At 35.5% G+C, this 23610-nt stretch overlaps 1 protein-coding gene across 2 annotated transcripts in view; it reads right to left on the reverse strand.

Annotated features, from left to right (window-relative positions):
• The window catches only part of FAR1 (fatty acyl-CoA reductase 1), a 101888-nt gene that overhangs the window by 25925 nt on the left and 52353 nt on the right, over positions 1-23610 (reverse strand). Inside the window, exons 2-9 of one of the 2 annotated variants that reach the window (XM_027852577.1) lie at positions 20271-20466; positions 12767-12942; positions 6872-7051; positions 4731-4908; positions 3497-3541; positions 3273-3391; positions 1982-2049; positions 175-346 (exon numbers count right to left, since the gene is read on the reverse strand). In XM_027852577.1, coding sequence (XP_027708378.1) covers positions 175-346; positions 1982-2049; positions 3273-3391; positions 3497-3541; positions 4731-4908; positions 6872-7051; positions 12767-12942; positions 20271-20459 — 1127 coding nt within the window. In that variant the 5' untranslated portion in view covers positions 20460-20466. Of the gene's footprint in view, positions 1-174; positions 347-1981; positions 2050-3263; positions 3392-3496; positions 3542-4730; positions 4909-6871; positions 7052-12766; positions 12943-20270; positions 20467-23610 lie in introns of both variants that reach the window. The other variant, XM_027852576.1, reaches the window with a different exon arrangement.

The following is a 23610-nucleotide window of genomic DNA, read 5'->3' on the forward strand; positions in this document are numbered from 1 at the left end:
AAGGTCGCTTCTCCATTTAAGGCAAAAGTCTTGAATTCAAGAGTCTTTTCATTCACAAAGGCCACTAAGCCTCAATCATAAGCATGAACAGAAATACAGAGTTAATATTCGTTTCAGTGTCAGCATGGGTTTCACAGTCAGAGGAACAGATAAGACGGAGCTAGTCACCATTACCTTGGGCTTCTTCCAGTAATCCTGAGGTAGATATCATACAGGAATGCTGGGGCCTTATGGCTCACGGCAATCCAGTAATGATATAAAAGGTGATTGGAGGTTAGATTTACATTGGGCCGTCTGAAGGCCTGTTCGAGAGGATTCCTCTTGAAAGTAGAAATTACATGGTATTCTGAGGAAGAAAAGTTGTGTAACAGCTTTGGTAATAACCATGTAATGAACTTTTGAAAACCATTACATTTTTACAAGGTACAATACTTTTTACTATACATGTCAGAATTAAATTACTGCATCCATTTTTAAAACAAAACCTTATAGAGTAGCTAAAAAAGGGGGAGGGGACATAAGCCCCCGGAACACAAATGATTTGAGAACTACCTCTTCTTATTAATTTGCAATAAACCAAGAACTAAAAGCTCATTATGGCATTTCCCTGAATGCTTTACCAAGGCCATGTTATAAGGTCACTTTCTATGTTGCACCTCTCACCATAGCTTCTTTCTTTCTGTTCCTCTTTCCAGTTTCTTATTACTGTACTTACTTTAAAAAGAAAAGGAAAATCATGATCTTTTTCCTGCAAATACTTTTAATTAAACTGCCTAAGTCATATACATAATAAAGTAGTCACCCAACATTATTTTATTTTTTACTTTCAAATATCTTAATGAAATCAACATATAGATCAAATTTCCCTATTATCATCTGGATATATTAATACTTTATTTGGAGTATATATAACTTATTAAACAGCAACCTAGTATCTATTCCAAAATTTTAAAACTTCATAAAACACTAACTGAGCTTGAGTTTCAAAATGTCTACCTTATTTGAAAATTTAAGTAGTTTTAATTAAAGCTGTAGTATAACTTAAGAAAACCAATGGGGGAAACTTGGAAAATATAGTAATATGCAATTTTAAATTAAAGTGTTTATTTGAAAATAATTATTCAATTCCAGGTAGAATTTGACCTTGACATTCAATAACATAAATATCATTTTGAATTAAAACTGACCAAATAAAACCAGAACCTGGTTCTACTTGAGTTGTCTTTATGCCATATATGTCCATAGTACACCTTAGCCAACTCTTTCATCATTTTGAAGTTGAGGAAATTAATATATAGAAAAGCTGAGCAGGCTGGCCAAGGTCGTCACAGAGGTATGGTGTGGCAGAGCTATGACAAAGACCGAGGCCTCTAAAGTACTAATTTTTTTGTTATTTCTAATAGAATAATTCAAAATTGACTGCAGATATGCTATGGTATGGTAAAAGTGTCACAAGATGCTAACAGAAATTAAGGTATCATCCCATTTCTCAAGCAAACTGCATCTGCTGCCACTCTGTATCTACTTTATGGAGCATCTCCCATTATACTGTCTCCATTTCTCAAAGCTGGGAGCAATGCCCACTGAACCTACTTCATTTTGCCACAGACAAAGTACAGCTTGTAATCCCAGTCAAAAAGAAAGGAGCAATACTTCCCACAAGAGGGGTGGGGCAATTGTGGGAGGGAAAAGGACAAGCTGGGAATAATGGGCAAAAATGGCAGATGGGAAATACACAGCAAGGTCTCTCCTCATTTCAAGAGTACAACCACAAGGCCTATGCTCTCATGCTGGTGGGTATGACAACTAAGTTTGCAATGATAATGAAAATAAGTTCTCAGTGAACAGCCTTAAGTCCTCAAGAATTATAATAGTACTAACACATGATCTTTAAAACAACCACTCAAAACTATTCTACTCAGTAGCATTAAGATTTGTTCTAAAATTTATAGAAAGCAGAAGGGAAAAAAAAAAATCATACCAACTTCACCCCAGTGAAAAGGATTAGTGCTGCCGGTCGTGCAGTTATATACCATGATGTTCCTTGGTCTGAAAAGTCAAATACCAGAATAAGTACCAAACAAAAATTGCCAAGCCTACCCTTCATAGAACCCCTTTACCTAAGTATGACAAAAATCTATGTACTTTTTAGATTAATTATAGTGCCACTGTTCTTCTTAATGGGCTAATTTACAACTTAAGTACTTTTAACTGCTCATGTACTTCAATACCCCCAAAATTTTGCAATAGAAACTATAGACATAACCCATCTATTGATAATTAACTGGATTTAATGAAAACAGAACCTGGGCAAAACACAGTTCTAGAGTAATGATGTCATAAATGTTATAAATGGATAAATCAGTTAAATGACATTACAGTGGGATTTTGTAACTGTCAGATTTGCTTATCATGTATTAATGACAGAATTATGAAACAATATTGGTCAGAACAACTCTGTTTATTACATATGCTTTTTTTTCCTCTGCATAATTTCTCCTTTTGCATCAGGATTAACCATTCTAAAAAAACCAAAGATAAGCCAAAAAGTTAAGGAAAATAAGGAAGTGTGTTTTAATCTCTTTTCTCTGTGTTTGTTCTTGACAAACTTTCCATGGCCCAATTTGGGCCAAATTATAGACCGAGTTTTCCTTTGCCCAGAATAATATATGCAAAGAATCACCTAATACTTTGCTCCTTTAGTAGTGAAGTAGGGCTGGGAATAGATATTAGACCTGTACTTTACTTAGTAAAGGGAATTCCCACATAAAGGAGCTACCAAAGCAGGTCAGCACTTAAGAGTCGCAGACTGTTTCCTAAGAGCACTAAGGGGTTTACTGATTTGCCTAAGGCCACTCAGGCAGCATGTATCAGAGGCAGGTCTTGAACCTAGGAATTCCTGGCTTCCAGGACTGCTCTCTACCCAATAGCCCATGATTTCTACTAAAAAATCACTGGGAGAGGTATAGAATAGAGTAGGTGGATGTCAGAAAGTTTCACTGAAGTTGTAAAACACCTCCAGAACCATAAAAGCAAATAATGATATGCAGTTATTCTGGGGTGAATTTCGACTATTCTTAAACACCCAACTTCTGCCCCCTCCCTTGGTTTTCTGTGCAATTACAGAAATTCTAAAAAGTGTAGCAGTCTTTCAGAAAAAAAATCTTTATCTACTTTTTTATTTTGTAGTCAAATTTCACATTACTAAGTCATTTCCCCCACTAACTACAATTTCAAATAATAACTTAAGTCCACATTGTCACCTCATATACCTATTAACTCCAGAATACCAGGCTGCTGCAAGACTTGTGTTGACTACTACATCTACAGGAACAAGATCTGCCAGGGCATTGTTGGAAGCACGCATTGTTCGAAGAATTCCTTTCCCTGCCTTTGAAGAAATAAAAACAAACATAATGCTTAAGATATTTAAACTCATATTATCTAAGAAAGGAAGAAAGAAATATAACACTAATTAAATTAGAGGTTTACTCACAGCAATAAAGAGACCACTTGGTCCATTAAAGTTATCGATCCATCCCTGTTACCAAATGAAATATAATCATTTTAGAAACTGAAACTTCAGATTACTTCCCTGAAATCTGCATCCCAACAAATTCTTTTATGCAAATAGATTTTACCACTTATAAGGGAGCTGAAAGGGAGGGAAATTTTGTGCTTATACACTTATGTGCCACCTCTACCCAGCAAGGCAAGCTTTTGACCAGGATCTGATCAAGAACATTAGAAGCCTCTTCATAAGCTTTGGAACAAACACAATTTAACTCATAACAATTCTACTGCTCTTACATAAATTCATGGTTGTAGTCCACTGAGCAGAAGGGTGGATGATAAGGAAATCTTCCTATTTAGAATGAACTGGTAGGAGGAAACGGACATAAGCAGAACAAAGCAATCAGCACTGTCCCAACAAAAGACCAGTTTTCTTCCTGTACTCATCTAATTTCCTGGGTGACTTAGCTTCAGGTATTTTAAAGTGTATACTCTGCTGAACAACAATTCATTAAATGTAAATTATATTCAAGTCTAAAATTTGTTTACATCTTAATCTTCACAAGTGTTCTTATTTTCTAATGTTGTGACCAAAGGAGAAAGGAAGGGTTCATGTCTTTAAGGGACTGGCCAGGCTGTAAGTGGAAGGGTAAGACCCCTAAATGCTCTGACCTTCACCATTTTTTCTTTTATACTGGGATCCCAAATCAATGATGAAGATTGAAGGCCATGATGATGATATATACATACATTATATATATATTTAAAATCAGACTTTGTAAAATTCATATAACTAATTCATATGAAATTAAAATTTACTCTTTCAGAATTTCATATCAAACACAGGGAAAGTTGGCTTGAACAAGTCTTATTTGAATAGAATGCAATGACTTGATAACCCTCCACCTTAATTTTCAGTGAAAGAGAAGATTTCAATGTTGCTAATATACATTTCTAATATTTTTAATTCCTATATATTCTCCAGCATCATAACAGAAGTATAGATATTTCCTAAAACTACCTTAAAACAACAGTCACTTTTATAAAGAACGATGTTCGTCAATTATCACTTTAATAATTTATAATTACTTAATAATTAAGAATTACACTACAATTCATAGTTTTGTCAAATTTTAGTCTACACCTCACTTTCTCAGATGTAACACTTCATAACATGGGCAGATATATCAGCATTCCATATTTTAGATGTGACTTACTGGGAAAGGCTCCTTCCAACTGGCACCAACAATTGAGGGCCTTACAATTGCCACGTTCAGTTTTGCCCCTTCTTGCTGTACAACATATTCTGCCAAGGCTTTTGTGTATATGTAAGTATTAGGTCTGTCTCCTATAAGTTTGGGAGTGATATCATTTACTAGTCCATCATCCATCCACCTAATAATCAAAGCAGTCACAAAAGAAAGAGGATTTAGTTTCCAAATGTTTTACTCTAATAAGTGGTTTTTAAACAGTTTCTCAAACACAGTAAACATGAACAAATATTCAAAGATTCGATTCAACTGGTTTTCCTTTGTTCAGTGAAAAATAATTTAGACTTTTTGCCCACTTCCCTCTTATCCCCCCCAAAAAATACAACAAAAACTTTACAAAGATCTAGCAAAGACAACACAAATTTGCAACATACTCTTAATATATGTTTTATACATGTATATATGTAAGTACATATGTATAAAGACTATGTTTGAATCCAAGAGTCAACCTTAAGTTTCAAAAGATTTCAATGCTGTCAGTAGATTGACCTGCAAATGCTAGGAACATAATAAACTTTTAAAACAAGTAATTAAGTAAATAAACAGAAAATAACTGTAAATAATTATGCACCTTTTATTCCAAGGTCAACAAGAAAAAATGAAATCAGTAACTTCTGCCACGAGAAAATAGGTCTGCTTTGTTGTAACGCTTACGAATAGATGTGATACAAGTCTTGCACACGGGAGGAAGTCAATGAGTATTCTTTCACCAGAAAACACACCTCACTTTTTCCATAGTTTAGTTTATCTAAGGGGCCTTTTTGTGTCTTATTTGGTAGAAAGTAGGGGTTGAAATACCAAGAAAATTGGGATAACACAGATGTAAGTAGGCCTCAAAAAGTTATGTGCAAAATAGAATATTTTAAATATACTGTTAAAGGAATCCTTTTGTAGAATGAATAATCTTCATTTATTCTCTGTGTAGAATCACAGAATTTGAAGCAGAAGGAAAGGACCTTGGAGGTCATCTAGCCCAGAGATATCAAAGTAGGGAACCAGATAAAAATGTAATTGGAAAATGTTTAACAAAATAAAAATACAATACAATAAAAATAATGTTAATTTGTGGTTTCCTAAGTCAACATGTGGTCCACTGTTTCTATTTGAGTTTGACACCACTGCTCTAGTCCAGTTTTTACCCACGGACACACAGTTAATAAGTGAGTATATTGGGATCTTTTTTAAGCTATAAACCTACATCCAACATAAGAGTTTGTCATGAGCTAGGGTTAAAAACTAACTCAGATGGCCTTAATGTTCTCCATAAAGCAGAAGGTGGGGTTATATGCTATGATGAGATGGAGTGGGTTGTATGAGGAAAAAGACTGGAATAGCTGCTTGGGAAGTGGGACAGCAGGTCAATTTTTAAAAAGAAACTAACACTCCCAACTCAAGTTCGATGGGCCAAAGAAAACCACAGCATCCACATTCTCAAAAGTGTACAGCAACTGATAAACACTACTACTAAGGGATCAGGAATGTTCTAACCAAGTCAGAATTAACTAATAAGAAATATTCTCCTGCTAATTACTTACTAGAAAGGATTAAGTAATGATGACTTATTAAAAGAACAGGCCTCACCTACTTGTTACTACCTCCATCTTCAACTTCAAGGAAACATTTAGTCTCTGTTATCAAGAGTGAAGTAGGTAGGGATTTCTTTCCATGTTCATTCCCACCCTCACTTGCAAACTACCAGGCATAAACGAAGGTCTAGTACAAACCGCAACTTTTACAGATGAATACACAAGGCCTGGAGAGGATCAAGTGACCTGCCCAAAGTCATTCAGGCATTAAGCAGAAACCAGAGATTCAGACACAGATCTTCAGGTTCCAAACCCAGTACGCTTTCCTTTTTACCATGCTGCCACTCCCACACAGCGAATCATTTATGGAAAGTACAGGAACATCAGCACTTATGGTGCTGAGAGACAGATGCTCAGGTTTGTTTTTTTTTTTTTAAATGTGGCCAAAACACTTGGTGAGGGAGAGAGGAAGGAAGGGATTTTAAAATTACTTGAAAGAAAAGCACATATGTATATTTTTTTAACCTCTGCATAACTATAAAGTTTAATAAAAAGACATACTCTAGAGAATCAATTAGTTTCTTGGGGTCAACAGGAGGGGGATAGACTATTTCATCGATATGCTTTCGATTGCAGTATGCATAAGCTGTTGACACATGCATGAACACTTCCAGATTCTTCATCTGCTTTGCGAGGAGAATAAGCTGTCGAGTAGCAATCACATTGAGTTGAACCGCATCTCTGTAAAGAAAAGTACATAATAAATACCTAGCCATAAATGTAAGATTATATTATTTACTCTGATACCCAAAGAACCTTATCCTATTTTTAAAAATAGAGGTGCGTGGAAAATTTTTCCACATTTTCTATATGTGTGTATGTATGCATGCGAATATGTATGTGTGTGTGTATGTATGCATGCGAATATATATGTGTGTGTGTGTATGCATATATGTGTGTTAAAACATATTAAAAATATATAAACAAATATATAACCAATAATCAATTAAATTACTTTGAACTATTTGCAATTAAATAAATTCATCCCATAAAATCTCATAACTTATGTTTCATTTTCTTTAAGTTTTTATCAGGACAATTCTACCCATTTTTCTTTTATATCATAGTATAAACTCTGTTCTTCATTTTTTTCTTTGTATTATTTCATAAAGGTTTTTCAATATACCTTATATGCTTCAAACTTGTCAATCTTAATCAGACGATAATATTACATTACATTAATGTAGCACAATGTGTTTAATCATTCCCCTTTTGGTTGTTATTGTTCGTTTCAGTCATATCCAACTCTTTGTGATCCCATTTGGGATTTTCTCAGCAAAGATACTGGAGTGGTTTGCCATTTCCTTCTCCAGCTCATTTTACATCAGATGAGGAAACTGAGGCAAATAGGGTGAAGTGACTTGCCCAAGGTCACACAGTTATAAGTGTCTGAGGCCAGATTTGAACTTGGGAAGATGAATCTTCCTGACTCCAGGCCCAATACTCTATCTATTACACCACCTAGCTGATGATTATTCCCTTACTAATGGAAATTTCATTTGGTTCTTGGTTTTGTTTTGTTTTGCAATTATAAATATAGCTATAAACATCTTGGAAGAAAAAGCTCTTTAAATAAAAACCCAAACTTTCAGGTTGTATTCCCAGTAAGAAAATTCCGGGATCAAAGAATATTGCTTATTTCTGTAACCTCTATTCTACACCGTGCTTATACATCTCCCTCTAAGAAGATTACATGTTGGCCACCAACACTGAGAAGGTAGAAGGATCAGTGGAAAAAAGTCAAAGGCTTTGAGTTCAAGTTACAGTTCTGCCTCTTACCCTCTATTTGACCTTGGGCAAGTTGCTTAACCTTTCTGTGTCTCAGAGAGATAACTCATCTGTAAAATGAGAGTCTGTTTCAGCTCAAAGTCTATGACCCTATGAATTCAAAACTCTGATCAATGCAGAATATACCTAGTCAATCCGTATAAAAATATTCATAGTAGGTATATTCATATATCAATTAACAAGCATTTATTAAGAATTTACTACATGCCAGGCACTGTGCTAAGTGCTAGGGATTCAAAGAAAAAAGTAAAAGTATCCTCAGCCACAAGCAACATTCTAATGGGGGAGTCAACATATATGAGAACTTATTAAAAGACACAGAGTAGAGGGTACAGAACTAGCAGCTAGGTGAACCAAGAAAAGACTTCATGGAGAAGCAGTGCTTGAGTTAAGTCTTAATGTAAATTACAGGTTGCAGAGAGGGATAAGTAGGCATGAGAGGCACAGACATGAGAGATGACAGTATCACGCATCAAGAACAGCGATTAGGCCTCGGTGGCTAGATCACAGGGCAGGATTTAGAAGAAAGTAGAATGTCCAAACACTGGAAAAATCATAAAGAGACAAGCGTTATGAAGAGCTTTCAATATCAAAACAAAGGACTATACATGTGATTGTGGCAGCATCAGGGAGCCACCGGAATTTAATAAGATAGGGATGAGGTGATAGGATCAGATCTAAAATACTTCAGAAAAATCTGAAGATTAAATATTTAAAAATGGAAAGGACCTTAGAAGCCATGGAGTTCAACTTATTCATTTTACAGATGAGGAAACTGAGGCACAGAGAGGTTAAATGACTTGCTCAAGGTCACTCAGCTAGTAAGCACTTGAGGCAGGATTTGGACTCTCATCTTCCTGACTCTAAGCCCAGTACTCTATCTGCTTACTCCATGCTGCCTTTCAACTTTGACAGCTATGAGAAGGATGGATTAAGGAGAAGGAAAGCCTAGCAGCAGGGAAACCAATGAGAAGCCTACTACAATAGTCCAGGCAAGATGTAAGGAGGGTGTAATTTAGGGTGGAGGTCATGTGAGTGTAGAGAGAGGAAGACCTAAGCAACGGATATTGTGGTGAAAGAAATTACAAGATTTTGCAACTAATTAGATATGTGGAAACAACCTGTATGTCCAACGAATGAGGAAGAGGTGAACACGTTCTAATATATTTATGGACTGGCATACTATCATATAATAAATGACAATTACAAACATAAAAAGATATTATGAAGTGGTGAAGGAGAATCAAAACATTATGTAGATGACAACTATAACAAACAAAAGATGAGGGGGAAACATAAAAGCAGAATAAGGACAGAAGAAAATAGGATTTTTTTTTAAATTTTGCAAACTTAGTACATGTTTTTAACAAATTGAAAATTATCTGGAGCCTATAATTTCATGTAAATAATTTATACTTCATGTGAATGTTTTTGTTAAGTTATTATAAAAATAAAAATGAAAAAATGAGTAGTTAGGTCAAAAAGCAAAAATTTTGAAATAAAACTAGGCTTGTATTAAACAGGATTATGTTCAAAGATTAATTCATACAGCAAAGATTTGAGAATAACGTGGATGTAAATGCAATATGTGAAATCATAATATGTAAAATGTAAATGTAAAAATATACTATGTAAAATAATATATAAGCATCATCACTGGCAAGGACATGGAAATAAATAGCTTCACTAAACTGAGTTTGATTTAAAATGGTATGCATAAGACCGGAATAGAGAATTTTTAACAAAAGTAACAGTTTCTTTAGTTCTGGTTGTTATAAAAGTCATATCACTTTATATCTGCAACAAAATGGTTGTTTAAGGAACAAACTGGAAGGAAAATAACAGATGGAAAGTGGAAAAGATTCTACAAAAACTTTATAGAAAATTATTTTTTCCAGTGATAGTGGGGCCATTAGATTGAGATTCTAACATCCTATTTTCCAATGTGATACAAGAGAAAGTAGAAATGGCACTCAAGCAAATAATCATAAAAGGAACAAATGAACTAGATAATGTATACACAAAGGAGGTCCACCCTGGGGGAGCCACAATTTAAGCGTATGCATGAAGTATCTAAAAAGAATGGAGGATACCAAAAGCATATCACTGAAAAGGGGGAAATGAGAAAATATTTACCACTCATTTGTAACGTCTACAACCAATAAGCCTATTTTCCTAACTCTACAAAATGATATCATGTTATATCTATATAGCATTTTTCCTAAACTACCTTACAGTTGACTATTTTGTATTTATTCATTTGTGTTTATTTTCTTTATATTTATTCTATGTGTACTTACACATGTATTTGCTGTCTCCCCTATTAGAATATAAACTTTCTGGGAGTAGAAATAGTTCATCCTTTATATTTGCAACCCCAAAGTATGGCACAGAGAAGGCTCTTAATAAATGCTTGCTGATTGATTTCCTGATTGTATTAAATTCTGGTTATTGTTCAATGACATCACTAGATTTCATCATGTTCCATAATACTAGGCAGTGTGCCAGTGCCCAGCTCTCAGGCTGAGCACAAGACAGCCACTGCCCCTTGAGGGAAAGGTCAGACACCCAAATGATGAATATCACACAGAAAATAAGAATTCCACTGAAATGACTAAGTTGTCCCTTACTCTTCACAGCAAGGAGAGGAAAAGAGTGTCCTTCCCCCTCCTTTGCGTGCTGTTAAAAGAACAATGGATTCAGAGTAGAACACATAGGTTTGAGTCCTTGCTCTGCCACTGACTAGTTATGTGACCTTTAGCAATTCACTTTACCTCTCATAAACCTCAATGTCTTCATCTATAAAATGGGGGTAACATTTGACTTTTAAAATTTACCTTACAGGAATTACGGGGATCAAAGGGGGAGTCTAAGTGACTTGTAAACACAGGGCCCTACCATAAAAAATAGGAAAGGAAAAAAGAATCAGGAGCAACAAAAGCAGAGATTTCTTCCACAGAGGTGGATGTCTGGGTTTCCCTTGCCATTTTCTACTTTTACTTTTATCCTTCCAGGAGAGATTACTTTGAAAAAGTTAATTTACCTACTGGAAAACCAAGTCAACAAGCATTTCTTAAATATTTACTATGTGCCAGGCACTATGCAAAGAGGCATAAATATAAATACAAAACAGAAAGAAAGCCAGTGTTGGCCTCAAGAAGCTTACGTTCTCTCGGGGGAAGGAAACACACCCAAGGAAGCTGAAAAGGGTGAGGGCAGAATACTCTGGCAGGAACATTATACAGAAAGTCAAGAGTGGATCTTATAAAGGAATAAAGACTGGCCTCCACATTTTCTTTAAAAAGGAGATTCTTCCGGGAAGAATCAGTCAGTCAGAGGAAGGGGTCTTCTGGGAAGGAAGGTATGTCCAATGTGAGAAATATGTGAAAAATCCAGGGTGGAGTGAACTTGTTTATTACCTGATAAGCCTGGCTAATGAATTTTCATCACAAAGGCCAGTGTCCTTAAATTTCTTCTTGCAATAGTGGTATGCCAAACAGATGTTTTATACTGAATTCACAATAGAAAATCTGACCAGAGATCAAGGCACTACTCTGACTGGCCACTGGCCAGGACTTGCTTCTGTTGTGTGGAAGCTTTGTGGTAACCACATACAATGTAACAAGACTTTATAAAAACAAAAACAAAACAAAACAAGCAAGCCTTTAAAAATAAAGGGTACCACATGAGACTGAAACTAGTTTATTATCTTCTGCAAATTCTTGGTGCAGAAATATCTGTTTTGTTTAGATGCATCATGGTGTTGTAGGAAGACTGTTGAACTTGGGACTCCACAGAGACTAGGAGTTTGTCATTCTGAAAACTTATTGGCAAAGTGTTAAGCAACATGTTAACAAGGTGGATTTTTCCCCCTGCCATCTTAGGTAGAGATATCATTACAAGTATTTTTTTTTAAATCTACACTAATTAGATTTCTAATAATATTGAGTATTTTTAAAATCCAAACCCCTGCCAAAAGCAAGTGTTTCTTTTCCTGAAGAAATCTTCTGATTAAAATCAAGAAGGCACTCCTTTAAAAGGTCATTGTGAGAAATGTGCGGCCTAGACTATTGACCATGGTCTTCATAGACAGGAGATGGAGTAGAAAGATAAAATGCCCCAACAATAATCTGCAAAGGGGGAGGGGGAACACAGCAAAAAGCTGACAATCTGAGGACAAAGTGGGCTATCAGAAAGAATAAAAAACCAACTACTCAAGAGAGAAAATGAAAACAGTTATCAAGAGACAGAAGATAATCCTAAATTTTTCCACCAACTTCCCCACAGCTTCCCTTCCTTCTCCCTCACTTTACTTCTCCTCTGAAATAGAAAGTGAAGCTTTAATCTTGGCAAAAACTGCTTTTTGGTAAAAAGATAGTTTTTCAGCATCTTTAAACTGAAGAAAAGGAAGAAAAAAAGAAGGAAATTAGTTTGAAAACATCAGGACATTGAAAACCACACACAGCATCCGGCCAAATAGCATATAATTTCAACATACTTTGACTAAAAAAAGTAGGCTATTTCAACAAAATTTATCTTTCGGTCTCTAGCAAATGGTTTTAAAAGAAATTGCTAAAATTAAAAATTCAAATAAACATCTAGACTTACCTTAAATTTTCATTAAATCTGACAGTGGCTGCACAGTGGAATATGATATTAGTAGAATTTAAGATGATCTTTTTGTTTTCTTCACTAAGGGCCAGTTTCGGTTGTGTGAGTTCACTGCTGATTGCTATGATTTTTTGTCTAAATTGTGGATTTTCATCTCTCAGTCTGTCAAAAAGCTATAAAAGAACAAAAAGGAAGATAGGGCTAAAAATGTCGTGTCCTAAAAATTTTTTTGCAGAGAACTGATCCAAGAAAGAGCCTCCAAAGATGTTATGATATAATTAGGCAAATTTGAGTAGTACTGACTTTCAAAAATGGACTTCAAAGTCAAATGTTAAATATATCAAAAGGGGGGAAAAACACCGCCAACACAGAAAACCACTGGGACTACCTGATATAGTCTGGTGTATTTTTTTTTAATCAATATGAAAAGGAAACAAACTGAATGAACTCTTTGTCTCTAGACTGGGCCAGCCATTTTTGAACAACTCATCTACCACCTGTGTCTTTCTCCCTCTCTGTCTTCAATTTATACTAGATATGCCAGCCTATCACTACCAAGGTCCACAACCTTTAAGGAAAACACTTTTATATTCCAAGCTAACGTGACCCAGGGACCTGTTACACAAATTCTTCCTCCTTACCACTCACTGTCAGTTATCTTCCTAAAACAGTGCTCTTACTATGTCAGCCCCATACTCAATATCCAGTGGTTTCCTCTCACCTTCAGGATCAAATATAAAATCCTCCATTTGGCATTCAAAGTCCTTTAAAACCTGCTTCCCCCCCTCCCACTCCCACCACCACCACATACTTATTTCCAGTCTTCTTATACCTTACACCCCTCATATATACACTTTGATCAAGTAATACTGGTATCTCCAGATTCTAGGAATTTACACACACACACCCCACATGCCTAGAATGCTCTCCCACCTCATTTCTTCCTTCAAGTCCCAGCAAAAACCCTACCTTCTACAGAAAGCCTTTTCTAATCCCTTCTTAATTCTAGTGCTTCCCTTCTGTTGGATATTACCCATTTGTCCTATATTAGGTTTGTTTGTACGCATGTTTGTTTGTATTTGCATGTTGTCCCCCCCAACTCTCATTAGATAATGAACTACTTAAAAGCAGGGATGGTATTTTCCCTTTCTTTATAACCCCAGAACTGAGTACTGTGCCTGACACAGAGTAGGCACTAAATACATGTTTACTTACTACAGGATTTGAAATCATTCCTCCCACACTTCATCCCATCACCCCACTTCCTAGGGATAGTCAGCAGTTCTGAGTTTTCTGCTACCTGAATGCCTCATCCTTGCCATATCTACTGGCTCCCCTTCATCTATCTCCCTCACTCTCCTCAAGGCCCAGTCAAGATGTCTAATCCATTCTCTTCACAATACTCCTAAGCACCTACTATGTGCCAGAAAGTACTTACTTTAAATTCAAATATCCAATGAATTCTCACTGATTCAATGATCACTTCCACACAAAGGAGTGAATATCTAGAGAATTTGGAACCGTGAGAGGCCTTGGCAATCATTCTATCTAATCTCCTCATTTCATATGAGCCAAAAATACCTCCAGCTCCAGTTTGCGATCAGTTCTAGGCTTTCAAGTTCCAAATGCTTGTCAAACATTCTCAAATGAATATTGTACCATTACTTCAAATATATGTCCCCAAGCTTATCCGTTTTTTCTACTTAACTGTCTTCCCTTCAAGAAGAGATAGCATTAGAGCTGGGCCTTGAAGGAAAGGTACAATTTCAAGAGGTGCTAGAGGAGAATGTTCCAGGTAAAAAAAACAGCATGAAGAAAGAGGGCAGGTAGGAAAGTATGAGGTATAATTGTGGAATACCTTGCACCACCCCTTCCCCAAATGTTTTTCACATGAGTTTGCATGAACCATTTAATTCAGCAGACACTTTTTCTTTCCATGAATTTATTTCCATTCAGCCAGCACTCAACCCAATTCAACAAAAATGTTCAGATTCCAAGTATTCCCACTTAATGACAGCTACAAAAAAATGAGCAGAGTTAAAATTTGATTAAAAGTAAAGTGGCTCATACTGGTGAATGCCTATTTCTCTCTTGCTCCCTTAAAACCAAAAATTCCATAAGGGTTCTAAGCACAGGTTCCTCAACAAAAATAGGAAAGTCAAAAGTACAAGCAGTTGGAAGGGTAACATTTTAAACAGGAAATCTAAAGTCTAAATTTAGTACCAAACCTGGAGATCAACCTTTTACCTGCTGAACAAAGCTGCATCTTCATTTTAACAGGTTATAAATATTAAGATGAGGCACATCTAGCAGTTAACACAACTGAGGAAGGGAAACATCTCAACATGTTGTGTGTTATTTGTTTATGACCTAAAATGATCCTGCCTCCTTTCAGCAAAGCCAAACTATCCTAGAATAATCTGACAAAATTCAAGGTGCCCCAAAGTGTATTACTATAGTTTTAAGCTATTAGCAAGGGTCACTAAATTACTGCCCAAGCACTAAATCTGGCCAGTTAGCTGCTTTTATGTAGCTTGAGAGCTAAGAATGGTTTTAACATTTTTCAATACAATAAAACTTTATTTTAAAATGTAAAAACCATTCTTAGCTCTGGACTGCAGGTCTGGAACTGTAGTTTGCCAATCACTCTATTAAAGTTTAAAACTGCACAAAGACTTTTGGAACACACTGCATATTAAAGAGCTTTTTCTTAACTACTTTGCTGTCCTCCTTTTCTCCCAGCTTTAGACAAAGTTCTACTTCTGTTACTAGTAAGTGAGTTGAAAATGAGGCACTAAATAATAAGGTGCAAACCCCTAGTACCCTTCTATTTCCAGTCAATGAAAGCAAAATTTATACTCTCTAAATCACAGTAGCAATGATGAGTATCATGATCATCCCATCCCTGGGAAAATCACTTATTCTCTTTGTGCCTTGGTTTCTTCATCTGTAAAATGAAAACAGTGAACTAGAATAACCTCTCAAGTCTATTTTACCTAACCTCTCAGCTGACCTTCCATCTCACGTTTCCAACTACCTTTCAGACATCTCAAACTGGATGTCGTAGAATAGTAAAACTAAATATGTCCAAAATGGAACTCATTTTCTTTCCCCCTAAGTCCATCCTCTCTCCAATTTTCCCTACTGTTAAAGGCACCACTATTCTCCCAGTGTTACAACCCAGAAGTCATCTTTGCCTCCTCACTGTCTTTCACCTCTCATATCCAATCTGTTACCAGGCTTATATACAATTTCACTTTTGTAGCATCTCTTGAATAAGCTCCCTCCTTTCCTCTGACACTGCCACTACTCTGCCCTCACTACCTCATGTATGGACTACTGCAATAGCCTGCTGGTAAGGTTGGATTGCCTTAAGTCTCTCTCCACTCCAATCCATCCTCCATTTGGTTGCCAACATAATTTTCCTAAAGTTCAAGTCTGATTGTGTCACTCTCCCCACCAAAAAAAAAAAAATCAACCCCCAGTGGCTTCCTATCACTTCCACGATCAAATACAAATTCCTAACTTAGCCTCAACAAACACACACCTTTCTAGCCTTCTTTCGTCTTAGTCCCCCTAACACATACTCTTCAATTCAGTGACACTGGTCTCCTGGCTGTTTCACAAACAAGCCTCTCCATCTCTTGACTCTAGGCATTTTCTCTGATGACATGTCCCCCATGTTTGCAATGCTCTCCTCCTCATCTTTGTCTCCTGGCTTCCCTCTCTTCCTTTAAGTCCCAACTAAAATCCCATCCTCTATAGGAAGCCTTTCCCAAACCTAACTCTAGTGCCTCCTCTCTTTTGATTATTTTCTATTATCCTGTATATAGCTCGTTATTACATATTTGTTTGTTTTTTGTCTCCCCCTTTAGATTGTGAGCTCCTTGAAGGCAAGAATGTTTTTGGGCCTCTTTTTTTTCTCCAATGCTCCACAGTGCCTGGCATAGAGTAAGCACTTAATAAAATGCTTACTGACTGAGACTTTAGTTCTTAAATTAAACCTCACCTATTTCAGTCAATCATTCTTCCTGTTGATATCACAAACTCAAATTAAGAAATCATCTTTGATTCATTCCTCTCTCACCTCTTAAAGCTATAATTTAAGCCTCAATTATCTAAGACTACTAGATCATCTAAATTGCTTCTCCAAGTCTCTTTGCCAACAGTCCACCAATTCATTCTGCAAGCTACCTCCAAACTAATCTTAAAATACTGCCTTTATACGGTCTGCTCATTTGCTCAAAAGATTCTAATTTCTCCCCAGAGTTCAAAAGATAAAGTTCCAAATCTTCTTCCTAACATTCAACGCCCTCTACATTTTACTACTTCAACAACATTACTTCTACTCCCCATCATTAACCTACCACTGTTTCACAGTGACCAGTTCCTATCTTTTTTTTTAAACATAACAAGCTTATTACTCCAGCACCCTGATACTAGTTTCTAACACTAGTTCCTTCCTAACTCAAATGCTCTTCTATATCTAATCAATTCCTACCTCCTCTGTGAAGCCTTTGGTGACCAATGCTCCAACTATATCATATTTTCTTCCTCCAAAACCCAATTTAGAAGAGCTGGAAGGGACCTTAGAAATCTTCTAGCCTAACCCCCACCCCCTACCCTACTGATGGGGAAAACTGATATAGAGGCATTAATTAACGTGCCCAAGGTCACAGAACTATTTAACAGTCTAGCCATGGTTAGTACAAGATTGCCCAGTTCCTACACTTGAGGCACTCAAATCTCAAAAGAGAAATAGAATTACAGAATTTGAGGGGGGAAAGGGATCTACTTGAACTCTCTTATTTTGCCCATAAGAAAACTAAGATCCAGAGAAATAATGTAAATTTGTAATTTACAGTGAATGCAAGAGTTAGACCCAGGTATTTTGACACCTTGTAATTCATATGACAATCATTTCCTAAGCACCTACAATGTCCAAGATACTCATGATTTAAAAAACAAAAAAGATAGTCTTTTTTCAAGGAGCTCCTGTGCTATTAAGTGGAGAACTAATCTAGGGTTCTATGTATGATAGAGATCATCTGGGAAGTATAATAAAAGGAAATAAAGTAACATTACAATGTTAGTATATAACAAATTCAAACGAAAGACATGGACAAATCTTTCTTTGTATTAACTAGCCAAGAAGTTAATCTTTGGTAATGAAAGAGGACTTCAAGGTACTTGGACATTTAAGCAGAGCACCTAATACAATTGTTAGCAAGTGAAGAATTTATTCTCTCTCAGCAAGAACAAAGAAGCTCTACTCTGAATTTAATTCTCACCAAGAAAGAAGCAGCTGAGGACATGGAAGCAATGGGAATCTTAGGAAAAAATGACCATGCCATCCTAGAATTCATAAAAGCCAAGAAAAGAAACACTAGACATAAGCATGTTAGAGTATAACATGAAAATATATTCTGTGAAACTAGCAACTTGGAACTAACTCGAAACATTTATGAATCTCTAAAAGTTTAACAGACCATATTATATGGAAAAAACCAACAAGGAAGAAAGGAGAAAGACATCTAAAGAAACTGGTATGATTATACAGGCAGTACTCTGGAGACCTTAAGATTAAAAAAATAATAATAAAAGTTCACATTTACATAGCATACAAAATACTTTCCTCAAAGTATCCTTTCCAGCAACCTTATGAAATAGGTCATAATTTTTAAAGAACACGTTTAAAGGAGGAAGAGTAATATGTAAACTCAAAGGCTACAGTAACTTTTGTAAATTACAGGACTGACTAAAACGTTAATCAATATCAAAACTTTGAAAATGTATTATATAAGTTGATTTTTAAATCTGGGAATTGAGGTTAAGAAGCATCTTTTAAAATTACATGATAATGAAGACAAACATTTATCTGAAATCTTTTCTTCTCATCAACCAAATGGTAATTTTAAAAAATGAGTCCAATGTTATTTCACATTTCAGATGGTAGTGGGTCTAATTAAAAGAGGGATAAGCATTTTTTGTTTCAAAATACTTCCTATTTAATGAAGTTATGTATAGTGAATCAAGCACAACCAAAAGATAAACATACACTATTACTAAAACTATGTACATGAAGACAACGCTAAACAGCAAAAGTATGAGGGGATGGGGTAAGAGAATCTTACATCTTTCATTTCTCTATGGCACTATAAAGAATGGCCCCCAATGTGCCTAAAAGAATTAGAACACTTTAAATTCAATCATCCCTAGGGATACAAGTGCTCTGGATATAGAGATTTTTTTCCACATAATTGAAACTTAATACATTAGTGCTGAAACTTTTTTTTAACCTAAAATTCTTCAAAAATATCTTAGCAGGGCCAACTAGGTGGCATAGTAGATAGAACACCGGCCTTGAAGAGGACCTGAGTTCAAATCCAGCCTCAGACCAAACACTTGACACTTACTAGCTGTGTGACTCTGGGCAAGTCACTTAACCCCAATTGCCAAAAAAATAAAAAATAAATAAAAAAAAATCTTGGCAAATAGAGTATAGGAATCATAAATTTTTTTTCTTACTAAAAGCACCATCATTACAAACTACATCAGTGACCCCATACTATTGTTCTACCAATGTTTATCTTCTGCAACATGACTGTTTTCTGCTATCCCTCCTTACCACTGTCAGTGGCTTTGTTTGTCCACCCTATATTCACCACCACTTACCCTCCCCACTAAATTCAATCTTGCCAGTTCTGTTGTTTTCCATTTCTCTTCCTCTGTCTTTTTATTTCTTTTGTGGTTTGTTTTTTGTTTTTTTTTTTGTCTCCTATCTCTTTTCTTTCCGAGACTTCTTCTCAGTTTAGGAACTAGTGAGACTTAGTTTAACACCTCTCACCAATGATAACAAATTTCTTCAGATTTGTCAACTAATCCATCATTTTATGTCTTCGGTATCCCTGTGGGATTTCTTGAATATTTTCACTACTGCTCATAGTAGCTTAATTTTTTTTTGTACTTCCTAGTTCCTCAATGCTCCCCAGGGTTGAGATGGCAGACACCTGACAGTTTGAAAATTAAAGTTACTGCACACTTCTGAAGAGTAACTGACAACACATGGAATTGCTATCAATGACCATTATAAAAAAGAAGTGGAACATACTTCCAAAGAAAGGGAATATACAGTAACTGACAATGTTAAGACAAACTATAATGTTTTACTATTCTTCAAAATACTTGTACTCCCTATTTTAAAAAGCGCTTTAACACTATTTTTTTTCAAATTATCTTCAGTGCTTAGAAGTTGGCATCTTTCCCAAACAAAATTTACTCTCTAACTTTACAAAAAGTACTCACAATAGTGATTAATAATTTTTCTACTTCTCGGCACATTTTCAATTATTTTAGTGATATCCCAAACCATATTGCATACTAAAAGATTTCAAGGGTTCTGGCAAGTTGCATCAAGCTCTTTCTTCAATACACAAAGAAACATTTTAGGGGCTATATATGGTGTCATACATATTTTCTGCTGATCATTTTCTGTACTTACCTTGCCACTGATCGCCTCCTCCACTCGCTCCTGTGGGGTCTGGCCAGCTTTCTGCCTCACTAATAAGTACACTGAATTCACCTTAGGACACGACCGAAGTAACTTTTCGAGAAGCACCTTCCCCAGGAAGCCAGTGGCACCTGTGAGTAGGACATTCTTTCCTTCATAGTATTCTGGAATTGAAACCATTCTGTCCCTAGAGAAAATAAAGTAAGCACGCATAAGTAAAACAATCTTATTGCTCAGAATTTGTCCAAATAACAAAATCCATATGTTCAAACAAAATGAAAGAACCTCATATACCTCAGGGTGGAAATGTGGAGGGAGTCCTGGATTCAAAGAATTGAGAGATGGAAGGAACTTTCTCTACCATAGCCCACCAGTAAGGAGCCATCCAACCTCTGCTCTAAAACTTCTAGTGAAGAAAACCTTCTACCTCCTGGGGCAGTCCATTCCACTTTTAAACAACTTTAATTATTTGGAATTTTTTTTCTTTCTATAATGTAGAAACTTCTCTCGCAACAACTTCTACCTACTTTCTGAGGCCAAGCAGAAAAATTCTAATTTCTCTTCCTCATAATAACACTTCAAAAACTTAAAAGACACATAATAGGTGCTAAGTAAATGTTTACTGACAACTATCATGGCTCCTTAAGTCTTCCCTTCATTAGGCTAAACATTCTCAGATCTTTCAAATCCTCCGATGGGGAAGCATAACAGCGGGGGAAGAGAGCTGGATTTGGAGGTAGAAGGCCTGGACTCAAAGTTGCTTCTCTGTCAAATACTTAGACAATTCACTTGCCCTACTGGGGCCAAAACTTCTTCAAATGGAAGTGAGGAAATTGGCCTAGGTAAATTCCAAAGTCTCTTCTAACACCATATCTAGGTTGCTATGATCCTGAAGGTCTTTACTACCCTGGCATGCATCCCTTAGATGTTCTCCAGTTTATCAACATCCTACTAGTCTTTAGGCTCCACAATGGCAAGGACTATAAACATATTCTCTCCAAATACCTTGCATACAGCAGTTCCTTATTTTTTTATGTTTACAAAGGATAGTTTTTTAGAGAGTTTTCCAAAGAGTTCCAAGCCTCCTTTTCACTAGGATAAAATCCTTTAGTTGTAGCCTAATCCAATTATTATGAACATTAAAAGGATTCAAATGTTTTCGTTGCTTTGCCTATTTTTGATATTTCAAATGGAATGCTACCATATAAACTATAAAAGTTTGCTTTCAAAAAGATTTTTTAAAACTCCAGGTCAAGTTACAAGTGTGGATAAATTCTATTAAATATTTTAAAAAATAAATTCAATCTATGCCATTATTTTTTTAAACTGAGAAAACACTAAGAAATAACTTTTATGTGACAAATGTTGCTTTAATAACTAAAACATGAAAAAATAAAGAACCACAAAAGAGTTATCACTAATCAATTCAATCATTTAAAATGAAATCCTAGCAAAAAGATTACAGTAATATAATTCAAAAAATTATACACCACGACCAGGGTAGATTTATATGAGGGAATGCAAGGATCCTTCAATCTAATTATATGTGTGTTTATTAAAATCTAACAATATTATTATGCCACAGGATCAGAAATGTAGAAATGTAGAGCTAGCTGACAGGGACCTAAGAGGCCATTTAGTCCAATCCCCTCATCTTACACATGAGAAAACTGAAGCCAAGGCGGGGTAAGTGATTTGCCCAAGGTCACACAGTGAACTGCAGAGCTGGGATTTGAAATCCAAGTCCTGCGTCTCTCAATACAACACTTCAAATACAAATACAAAATCGAATACTACACTGACCCCGACATCATAATGTCATTTTGGCCCTCTTCAAGCAGGAAGGACAAACAACAACACTTCAAATACAGCATATTCAATTACAATGCTCATTTGTGCTGAAAACCCTAAAAATCACAGGCAAAGAAGGACTTTTTCTTAATACGACAAAAAAGTACATTTCTAAAACAAAAACAAAAAATCTAGAAGTTGCTTCAATCAATACAGTAGTAAAGCAAGAATGCTGTCTCTCATCATTTGACATTGTTCTCGAAATGCCAGTATTAGCAATAACAGAAAAAGAAACTAAAGGCACAAATATTGGTAAGGAGATTATTGCTATTTGCTGATGACAAGACATCAGAGATTCAGTAAATGAAATAACTGAGAAAATTGGTACCTTCAATAAAGTAACCAGATATAAAAATAAATCCACAAAAATCACCATGATATGACAGCAACAAAATCCAAGAGGAAATAATAGAAAGGGAAATACATGTAAAATGCACAACTATCAGGGGAGTTAATCTATCCTGAAACTCAAAACTCATGTGAATATAATTATAAAAATTATTTAAAGAAATAAAGAAACAGAAGGATATTAGCTTACTTGTCTAGATTGTATCAATGCAATGAAAATGATACCAATTAATTTACAAATTTAGTACTATATCTATCAAACTACAAAGGGGTCACTTTAATGATTGAGACAAAAATAACAAAATTCATCTGGAGGAACAGAATGTCTAGAATTTCAAGGGAAATAAGGTGAAGTGAAGGGGGGAATGAAGGAGGAAGTAATACTTCCAGACATCAAATTATATGTAAAACAGTATTCATAAAAACTATTTGGTACTATAGTTAAAAGATAAAAATATAGTTCAATGGAACAAACTAGATAAGCAAGAATTAGACACAACTGAACTCAAAACCTTCCTGTCTGACAGGAACTGATATTAGCATTTGGCAGAAATTAAGTTTAAACCAACATCTTATACCATGTATGACCATAAGAACAAAATGGACACCTGTCCTAAATATAAAATGTTGTGCCATATGGAGCTATATATTGGTCCAATCATTTCAGAAAATAATTTGGAATTATTTGAGATGGTAGCTAAAATATTCACACCTTTTTACCCAGAGGTTCCATTATTAAATATATACCACCCTAAGGATATCAATGATAAAAATAAAGGCCTTATATACATCAAAATATTTATAGAAGTACTTTTTGTAGTAACAAAGTACTGGAAACAAAGGAATTGCCCATTCAATGGGGAATAGCTAAAGAAACTATGGTATATGAACGTAATGGAATATTACTATCCTATAAGAAACAATGGATATCATGAATCATTGGAAGTCTTAAATGAATTGATACAAAGGGAAGTAAGCAGAACCAGGAAAACAATTTATACTATTAAAACAATATAAAGGAAAAGAACCCAAAGAAGAGCATTAAGAAAAATATCTCCCCCGATTTCTTTGTAAAGATGGAAGATCATGAATGTGGATCACCGTAAAGACCTTTAGAGTTTTTTGAAGTGTT

The sequence above is a fragment of the Vombatus ursinus genome, unplaced genomic scaffold (genome assembly GCF_900497805.2).
Source record: "Vombatus ursinus unplaced genomic scaffold, bare-nosed wombat genome assembly UNPS02009770.1, whole genome shotgun sequence".
Taxonomy (NCBI): Eukaryota; Metazoa; Chordata; class Mammalia; order Diprotodontia; family Vombatidae; genus Vombatus; species Vombatus ursinus.